Source organism: Lutjanus erythropterus, chromosome 10 (assembly GCF_056507025.1).
Source record: "Lutjanus erythropterus isolate fLutEry1 chromosome 10, fLutEry1.hap2, whole genome shotgun sequence".
Classification (NCBI taxonomy): Eukaryota; Metazoa; Chordata; class Actinopteri; order Lutjaniformes; family Lutjanidae; genus Lutjanus; species Lutjanus erythropterus.
The window spans coordinates 33,145,194-33,156,009 of NC_139326.1; the positions used below are offsets into that span (position 1 = coordinate 33,145,194).

A 10,816-nucleotide genomic window follows, 5' to 3' on the forward strand; every position below is an offset into this window, starting at 1 on the left:
CCATTCTGCACACAGCCAATGAATACATGAAACATCACCGCAGTTTTGCACAAGAGGATTTAACTCTTCATGGCGTCTGTGTGTAACACCTGCAATGAACATTTTTTCATAACACAACTGAAACCTTTGTGTATTTTAGAAGTACGTTTTAGTATTGCATGGTGTATTATAACTATAAAGAGACTTTTACACCAAAATAAGTGCAAATTTCATCAGATGTATAGATAAAATAAAGGATTGCAGCACAAAATAGAAGCTTTTGGCAGCTTCAGAACTCCACATTGACCTCAGGCTTCAATCCATTTTTGTTGCCACCTGCTCTTCATGATATGTAGGTTAACTACTAAAGCACTTAGAGCTGTCACTTGTTGAAAGGGCAGATACACACCAAACAGTCGTGTTTGTCTTCAGAGTGTGCAGGCCCTCTAGCATTAGTCTTCTGAGTTTGCCGTCTGTACTTCCCAGAGACGTTCTGCCTGCTTTGAATGCAGCTTGGCTGTTGAAACTCCTCTCTCCCTCTTTCATTTGCATGGTTTGGTTTTGCTGTTTTGTAATCACTCTGACTTCTTTCCAAGCTTTCCTTAGGGCAGGGAACTAACACTGGCTTCTCTGATCCTGGATGCATGTGTGTGAGCGTGTGTTTCTGCGTGCGCGAGCGTATTTGTGAAATGTATTGACCTCTTTTTGTTCTGCTGTGTTTTGTTTTTTAACCCCGTCCTCCTGTGGCCACAGAATGACACAAATAGGAAACACTATATAAGGAGTAACAGGCCTGCGGTCAGTCTGGTGGACGCTTGTGATGTTAAGCCCCAGCCTGTTGACTCCTGGGTCTAAATGCATGCATGGTAGGTCTGAAAAATAAAAGCACAACTAAAATAACGACCTTCACCTTTTGAGTTGGACTGTGTCCTTTTTCATCCCGTTTGTTCATCGTTTCCGCCTGTGTTCCTCTCAACCTCCTCGCACTGTACCATGTAGACCTGCTGTCACCCTGCACCCAGAGCAGTCAGCTGGACGAGTCATCTTGTTCTTTTAATGCAGATTTACACAATTCACTTGCAGCTTGTTTGAAACTTATGTAGAATGTACGAACATTGTGTACATATTGACATTCTTCACATTTATGTTGCACACACCTGCATGTATAGATTGAGGGAAATATGGTGCTCGAAGAAATTGAATGACCGTGTTATTATCAAAAGAGAAAGCTTCAAATACGCAGCTTGTTCATACCAGTATCCCAGGGTGTATTTTAATTTAACTATGTCTAATTTTGTTATACTTTATTATATCGTTTGCTAAATTCCTCCCTTGAACAATGACTGTTCAGTCAAAGCCGTAGAAACAGTAACTAGGCACAGAAGAACACTGAAGCGGTTTGCATGGTGCTGTAGTAAGAGTGATACTTTACATTTAAAGAGTTTGTAGTGTGTTGGGTGTTTTCCTGGCTTTTTTAAAACCAAAACCACAAAGGCAGAAGGTGGTGTTTACCTGCTGACCTAAGCTTCAGTTGTAAGCATGTCTATCTAACTTGCTTACTTCCCATAGCAGTAACGAAGTCTTATTTCCAATGTCAGACTGGACAATACTTGATTTTATATTGATATCACAATATGCGACTAAATATCATCTTAGATTTTGGATCTCGTTATATTATGCTGTGACATAAGTGTTGTCTTTTCCTGGTTTTAAAGGCTGCATTAGAGTAAAGTGATGCAATTTTCTGAATATTTTGTGAAAGCACCAATAGTAATCCCTACAATATTGTCAATAGAGGTATACAGCAATGCATCATATTTTATAAGGTCGTCACTATATGAAAATTATGGTATGTTATTTTAGAGAAATGTGTTATGAGATATATATAGTTTATTGTGGAATAGTTATGATTTGTAAGCCATATTGTGACAGCTTTGTTTGAGAGCCAAGCAGCACATCAATAGCTAACTAGGGTTTGTGGGATTACAGGTTAAGAAATGATTGGTTAATGACTTCTGCATCCTAATGTTGTCAAAAGCATCAATACTTCACTGCTTTTTCCAATATAATGTCTGTTAATTATAGTATAAAAATAACAAGGCTGCTTTAAAAAAGTGAGTGCTCATTCAAGACCCAGTTCAGTTCAGTCTTCATTGTTCTGCCTGAAATTTGGCTTTTAGCAAAACCAGGCACTTGTTTCTGTGCAAGTAATGTGTGAAGGTTTTTAATTAAAAAAAAGAAAAAATGATCCATTTTGTGTGCCTTAGACTTACAGTGAAGTTTAAAATTCTGATGGCACATCCACTGTATGTTATTTAAGCTGGTCCTCATTGCCGTCAAAGTTTAGGGTCACATTTTGTCTCTGTCATACTATTATATTACAGCTACCCCAACCAAGATAGCATCGTTTGCCAAATATGTTAGTCCGTCCTCATCTGAGAAGGTCGTAACATTGAAAGCGAAAAAATACATTGTGAAAATACTAACAAGTATGTGAGTTAAGCAGCCAAGCAGGATTACATTAAAATGTAACAACCATTTGTTTTCCTTGTAATTTCTCCAACCCTTCGCCGCTTTGTAATACACGTAGAAAGTCAACAGGCTCTGGTCTCTGTTTACAATTCAGGACCACCTGTCTGATTGGAATGAACGCCGAGCTTAACTCACCGCTTCCCCTGGCAGCCTTTGCTGAAATTGGTGGCAAATGATAAAGCAGAATCATTCTTCCGCACTTCAGATGGATCCTCGAGGGACTCCGTTATCCTTTAATGAAAGGCAGTAGGGAGGAAGGAAAAGATGTGCGCGCTCACATACAGAATCTCCTCTCTGTCTACATTCATCACACATATCATTTCTTCGGTCAAAGCAAGATGACGAGATAAATAATTCATGTAAGTTGATAACTTGATAATGGAAGCCAACACATATATTGTGCGCACACACATAATATGTCCACAGAGAGATGTAATGGAGGGTGAGCTCACACATGAATTCAGTTTACATACATTTTGAGGTCTGAAGTGGTTCATTTGACTATTTCGTGCTAGAATTCATGGTATAAATGATCACTAAGGGGCCTCTTATGTAATTTAGATTGTCATATTTCCATGTAAGTATGGAAAGAGAGAAATTCAGCTTCTCTCTGTGGTTGAGAGTTTTCCTAAATGTCTTTATTTTAGAGGAGAATCAAATCTGTTTCAGCGGAAAGCTTTTATCAGTTTGAGAGGATAGAGCTACACTGTAAAAAAAAACATTCAAGGCATCTGTCGTCACTAAATGTTTTAGTTTTGACTCAAACTCAAACCCGTATCTTTGGAAATAAACTAAAACAAGTTCTGCCAATCTATAGTCTTTTGTTGAGATAATTTACTTTTATTGTTACAAGAACCTAAATATTAAATTTTAGAAATAAGAAATACATTTAAAAATTGGTAAACTAGTTCAAGTGAAAGTGAGTAATGGTTAATAATGTAATATTTTCAGGTGCAACCATTTCAAGAGACAGCTGACAAATTTGGCTCAGAGCTCTCACAGTGAATTTTTGGGGGTTTCTAAAACTCAAAGATTCTAGTTTATTAAAGAAAAAAAGTAAACTATCTCAACTGAATATTGTAGGTTGGCAAAACTTGTTTTAGTTTATTTCAAAAATTAAAAGTTTCAATTTGATCTCAACAATTTAGTAAAGTTATGAGTTTTCTCAACATTTTTTCAGCGTTTCATGTCCATGCACCTTGGTTGTAAGGCAACCAAGTGTTATGAGTCACAAGGGAAGAAATCTGAATTACTAACATCCTAAAACCTGTATTGTACATATTTTATTTGCAGTGGATTAGTGACTGCTTGCCTCATGTTGTTTGACTGAATTCCCAAACCTGACCCACTACTTTATGTCCCACTACATGACTTCTGTAAAGCTGCAAGCTGATCTGGGTGAGCTTCAGTAGTTGTCATTACTCTATCAGCAGGATTTATCTCCTCCTGCCTCCTCCTCCTCCTCCTCACCGCTGTTTGTCCTCTCCTCTGCCAGAGGCCTCTTGTCAGACCTCACTGTCTTCCTCATCCTCATCCTCTTATCTCAGTCGTCTTTGCCAGTGGCCATCCACTCAATCCTTTCATCTATATCCATTCCATTATCATAGGATTTACATCACGTGTTGATTTTCCGAGAGATAAAGTGGTTTGATTTGTGGTAGTCATGGTAATTTGAACACTTTAGGGGAAAAAACTATGTTGTAGGTAATATTAAGGAACCATCAGGTAAGTAATTTTCACTTGATTTTTTTTAGCACATGCAGGATTTTATCCAACACATAAAGCATCTGCTTTGCTGTTTCTTGCCTCCATTTGCCATCTGGAATCCCATCATCGAAGCATTTGTTGACTTTGATGTGATTTAAAAAGTGCTGTCATAATGCCAGCTGATTGGTGTCTGAAAGCTCATCTGAAGAGTTTTATTCTAAAGCAACTATTCATCCATTAATTGCTAAGTGTGGTTCCTACTTTAAAAACATACATTATAGTATGAAATATTTAAGGAAAGGTTGATGATATTGTTCATATTTCTTATTGTCAACAATTCCCATGAAAAGACCAAAACAACACTGATGTATTGATCCCACTACAGTATTTATTGATATATATTGTCGTACTCCTGAAAATAGACCTCAGTAAATGCACTATTCATCATCCTTTGAGTAATGTTTGAGATATTAAGAGTGATAGCGACTTAAAGAGGTGGGGTGTTAACTGTCAATAAAAGAATCATGAATGCAAATATCAAGTCTAGCCTACCTCAGCCATCTGAGGGTGGACGTGCTTCAACAACCTCACTAACTGTTTGTCCAGTAAACATCACATTCAACATATTATGGCTTCAAAAATTAATTTGTTAGCAAACAGTTGCTTATTTACATCTCCAGCAAACACGGAGCATCATTAATATTCATTTGAACTCTTGTCTCTGGCCACCTGGCGATTGTAAATACAAGACACAGTCTCTTTTTAGTTTTCATCACCACCAACTCCAGAGGGAAATATGTGGCTTTATAGCAGCTAAATGCTCCAATATGTTCACCAGCTATTCACTAAGTATCTGTGGGAACTGATCGTTGTTCTGGCTGCCCATTATTCTGAAACCTCAATAGTCTGAAAAATGTCCGAAATTGAACCGAAAGCCCATTATCCTGAAAACAAACGCCCTCTGCTCCGATGGCCCACTGCCCCAAAAACACACACACTCTCTGCCAGCTCTGTCCATGCGCCCCCATCACACAGGTTGGGTTAGGGTTAAGGTTAGCGATTGCATTGTGTATTTTTAGAGCAATGGGCATTTGTCTTTCTAAATGGGCTTTCAGTCACCTGGGACATTTTTCTGGGGGGACTATTCAGGTTTTTGAATACTGGGCCAGAGGGTCGATGAGAACAGCGAGACTGAACTAAGAGGGTTCAGTTGCCTAAAAGTTGCTTCCTTCACATTTATTCTGTTGTTAATATAAAAATATTGATTAGTGCAGCTTGATAGATTAACATCTTTAGTCAGAAAAGAAGTATTGACATATGGACTAACTAATTGCTGGATTTGGTCTTTAAATGGAATTTGTTGACAGTAACAAAAATCATAGAATAATGGCACCTCATTCTTTAGATCACTGTATAGAAGTTATTATTTATCATGATGGTTGTAATATTTGGCATTTGACTGACACTCTTCATTTATTGTGATTTCAAACTGTACGTGTAATTCTTCTAATATTTTTCTTTCTTGTCCACGTGCTTCAGGCTTAAAATAACGACAGTGCGACGCCCCGGCTAGAGGAGGATCTCTCATATCACCACTGCCATTTCACATGGAACTCATCTTTGGAGTTGGACTTTGTACAGAGAAGAGGATTTAAAAAAAATAAAAAATAATGATCACAACAGCGACTACCCAGCGGCAGCCAGCGTTCTCATGCTTTTCAGAAAAAAAAAAATAAGAAAAGAATAAAAAGAGACTACTCCTACTACTTTCACATATCCACATTCCCACTGGACATCATGTGAATTTTACAGTGTTGACTCTTGTTGAGCTCTGCCGGTGACGAGAAATGGACAGAGGCCGGTGCTGCTGAAGGAACGGATAAATGAAGGTCGGTAAAGGAAGTGAATGGAAAAGGAATGTGTTGGAAGGAAATCTGCAGGAGAGGAAATGGGAAGAGGATGTTTTTACATTTTGGTTTTCACAACTGGAAGAAGTTCAAGCCTCAAATTCGTGGCTTTTGGAGAATTTTTCTTTCAGTTTGTTGACAAGCTTTGGTATTTTGATGTGAACAGGAATGGACATTTGAAGGTCACTGAATGTTTGTTTTCAGATTGCTGGGGGCGGACACGTGAAAGGAAAAGGAAAAAAAAAGGAGAGAAACCGAGCCTGAGAAGAGCTGTAGCATAGTGGACAAACATGTACAATTCCCAGCAGCCTGCTCTCATAGACTTGCAATCCATTTGGTTCACTGTGTTTTTTCAAAAAAAGAAAAAAAAAGAAGTGCACTGAGATGCTTTGAAATCAAACAAGGTGATTGATGTCCATTTTATAAAGTGAGGAGTCTGCAAGTCGTGTTGTCTGGAGAGAGGAAAGTGACATGGTGTGTGCATCAGATGGAATCACAGTTTCTGTTCACACTGCATCGCAAAAGTAAGCTAAAACGGAAACAAAACTTTTTTGTTTCATTGTGGTCGACATGTATGAGCCGACGGGCATGTTGACCCTCACTCACAGAGCTGTGGTTACTTGTGTAACCACTCAGGTTGTGCAGCGACGCAGTTTCACGAGTTTTCTGGCTGGTTGCTCTTTGTCAATGATGTGTATTAAAGAGGATATACGGCATTTTGTTTATAAATGATTTGTGTTTTTGAAAAGAGAGGCAGAAGATTGTTCTCTTGTTGAAAGGATAGATCTAAAAGCATTTTTTATTTTTGTTGGGTTTTATATAAATGTATATTAGGATCAAAAGGAAAAAAACGGAAAAATGAAGGAAAAAAAACAACAAAAAACTTCCGACTTCTTAGTTGTATATTAATATCACATTGTTTGGAAAGCACATCTCATTTGATAAAGGCTCACCATGTTTGTAAACAAGAAATAACCACATAACTTAAATGTGTGTCAAATATTGTCGAGTTACGCCGACGATCACCTATTTATATTTTGTATTTGTCAGGAAAAAAGTTACAGAAAAAAAGTTTATCTGCAGTGTTCTTTCTAAAGGCGATGAATTAATTGTTGTCTGACGACCCCTGCACCTTCAAAAAAAAAAGACACTCCGGAGGGGCCAAGGGGTCAGAGGTCAGACAGAGGTGATGGGATAGACAAGAGATGGCATTGTTAATAAAAAATCCTTTCATATTTTTTCTTCCCGATGCATTCAGAAGTTACCGCCAACCCTGAACCCTCCTTCACCAGTGCATCTTAAAGAGAAATATTCAGTCGTGAGCATGAAGAAAAACTGTACAGATGTTTATATTCTATTCTTTCCAAGTGCCAGTTTTTTTGTGGTGTCATTTGGATATTAACTAATTCATTCATGTGCAGGAAGAGAGTGCTGGTGGAACGAGTGGATCTGGATGTTCAAGGAAAAATAAAAGCATCACACTGTACAAAACAAAACATCCAAGTTTGGTCATATAGTATATATTTTTACAACATATTAGGGTGGGCAGTTGTGATGCAGAAAAGCAGAGAGATATTGAATCATATTGCCATTTTTCTCTCGCTTGGTGAGACAAAATCCAGTCTCCTCTGCAGCCTCTGTCTCCTGATGCGCTGCGGACAGGAGACGGAAAAGAGAAGTTGGTATCACTCACGCGTCATCAAGGCGAACGGCATGTGCCTGCATTGAAGTCTGATTTTTCTTTGTGACGTATGTGACTTTATAAAGCTTGCATATTTTACACAGTGTTTACAAAGATGTACGTTGTGGTAAAAATCAATAAACTACAAAAAAACATACTGTATAAATTTTAATTTCAGAGGTTAAAAAAAACTTATAAGAATACCCAGCATCCCTTTCGTGTGTCCTCAGAAGTGTGTGCTTTCATTGGACGATACTGAACCCTTGCAACAAAGACCCATATGACTGTCTGTTCCTGACTGCGCCCAGCAGTACCACAACCAAAGGATCTGGAGTTGTATTTACATGCATTCATTAAAAAAAAGGGGGTTTTTGGTTTTGTGGATGTGCGGTGTAACATTTACAAAATAAAGAGCCAAGCAACTGTGCTGTAGAATCGATGCAGGACGCGGACACACATCGAATCAAACGAACCTACCTGTGTAGATATAACTGATTCAAGACCGTCAAAATAAAAGTAACTGTAACACTCAGTAGCAGATGTGTTTGTACCTATCATGTGCCTTAACCTTTTCCATGGTAGATAAAGATAAGTGTGTTTTATATAACTTTATTCCTCCCCTATTCGACTGTCATCTCTCCATCCTGTCTGTTCGCCTCTTCCCTTTTCTCCTCCCGTGTCACCCTCCCCTCCCTTCTTTCCTCCAATCAGCTCACTCATTCATTCATCCTGCACCCCCATCCCCTTCCACCCCACTGCCCCCCCCCCCCCCCCCCCTCAATCCTGAGTAGTTTAGACTGTTGGTGGGTTTCTGCCTTGTATTACGTTGTATTATAAACTTTTAAAAAGATAGAGTCATTCGAGAAAATGGTTTTGATTTCCTAGAGGAGTAAAGTTGTTAATGCTTTCGTAGCGAGCAGAAGCGATGCCACAGTGACAGAATGTATTATGTTAATTTTACTAATACCCAGAGGCAAATATTACGCTTGTTAAACATAACGGAAAAATACTGGTTTGTAGAGTATAAATTTGGTGTGTTTTCAATAAATCATGCCTGGAAAGAAGGTCTTGCTTGGCTCTGTGTCTTATTTTACACCATATTATTACTTTCCAGTAAGTGTCAGGTGCTTAAGTCATGATAGCACGCCCTAAAGGCTATAATGCTCACCACAACCCATCCCAGAATTTTAACGGGTCAGCTCACTAAATTACAAAAATGGAATTTCACTTGTGGCGCTCACAGCAAACGCTTTACATTGGAATTACTTTTTTTTTTTTTTTTTTTTTACCAAGGAAATAGTCATTTGACTTTGGATTATCCAGAGTAATGGGGAGGACACTGTTCCTGGAAAAAGATGCCATTGTAGAATTTTTTCATTTAATTTTTTCTCCAGTTCACCTCTATTGTATTGGGGTGGAAACATGAGTCTGAGAAATGCATACCTAAAAATCTGCACAAATTAAACCAAAAGCTGTCTGCATGATTGTATGCGACCAGAGGTAGATGAGACAATACTTGTTAGCATTTAGATGAATAGCTCTCAGTTTTTGATGTTCTGTATTGGTCTGCCACACTGGAGATATTTGAGGTGTAGGACAAATCATCTGCTGTGATGAAGCATATACAAATGAGTAAATGGGGTGGCATCAGTGAACCAGGTTCAGGTCTGAGTGTTGTTAAGCATTAGCCCTGCTGGATTATTCTTGAACAAGACAATAGTCATGAAAGAAGGAATTATAGGGACCACCTGACAAAATGTTGTTCTAAAATCCTTATGAAAGGAAGTCATATACAAGAGAGAGTGCATGTTGAAAAATGGCTTTAAAAGCCACCTCAACCTTCACTGTAATGATAAAGTTATTAGTTATAAAAATGGATGACTGTATGCATATGTGGGCGTAAATGTAGGATGAGTCTAAACTTGGAGTTGTAATGTTTGACCTTTAAAAGACAAAGTAGTTACTGCTCTTAAACACTGTGATATTAATAAACACTATTCTTTATCCCCTGTGCAGATCCTTTTAACAGCTGACATGTAGTTGTGTCAAAGCAGCAGCAGCACAGGTGGAGCTAATAACCCTAACGACGGCTCGGTTCAGCCATATTGACATGAAATCGTCTGGTTAACACAGGTGTTAATAATGATACTAATTAAGGTTCTGTTCCATTCAGCTAAAACAGAATTGTAGTGCTGCTGTTGTGTAGAACTGCAGCGATTAGGTGATTTATCAATGAGCTGATCAAAAAAAAAAAAGAGTTTCCAACTATTTTGATAATCAATAAAGCATTTCAGTCATATTTCAAGCAAAAATGTCAAACATTTGCAGAGTGTAGTTTCTTAAATGTAAGGACTTGTTGCTTTTCTTCATCATGTATGATAGTAAACCAGGAGTCTTTGGGTTTTGGACTGTCGAAAACTTTGGGCTCTTTTGTGATCAGCATTTTTATAAGGGTTCGTGAAAATAATTATCACATTAATTACTGTTACTGCTATTGTGCATGTTTTTTCACTAGAAAGGCTCTGCTACTCTAAATGGTTTGGGACCTTAGTTAGTATCAATGGTAACACTTGTGTTTATCCTAATATTTCATGTACAGCTGCTATGAAAAAGGTATTGTTTACAGAAATGGATGTAGCAAAACTTTATGCCACAATTTAAGTTACTTGATAAACAAAACTGTATTTTCACTGGTGTATTTAGTGAAATGTTACATTGCTTTTATTCCAGGTAATTTTGTTATTTTCAGGAAGGGATGATACATTTGATCGCAGTGAGAAAACAAGAAGGTCATATTAGCACTTTGTACATTTCCTTCATCTTATTTACATGTAATACTTGGGAAAATGTTGAGTTTGTTAATGTTACAAAAATGACATCATTTTCATGTATGTTCTACATGCATAAAATGCATTAATAAACTAATTTGCATTAAATCAAATAATTATTCCATTATATTTGTAAAGATTTTATTTTTTTATCAAATATGAATAATATATAATTTATGGAG

General features: G+C 37.7%; 1 protein-coding gene across 4 annotated transcripts in view; it reads left to right on the plus strand.

The window, feature by feature from the left end:
* arvcfb (ARVCF delta catenin family member b) overlaps positions 1–8,870 on the plus strand; it is a 309,702-nt gene extending 300,832 nt beyond the window's left edge. For all 4 annotated transcript variants that reach the window (XM_084729087.1, XM_084729088.1, XM_084729089.1 and 1 more), the window contains 2 exons: positions 733–845; positions 5,758–8,870. In XM_084729087.1, the coding sequence (XP_084585213.1) occupies positions 733–834 (102 nt within the window). In that variant the 3' untranslated portion in view covers positions 835–845; positions 5,758–8,870. The remainder of the gene's footprint in view (positions 1–732; positions 846–5,757) is intronic.
* The last annotated feature ends 1,946 nt before the right edge of the window (positions 8,871–10,816 follow it).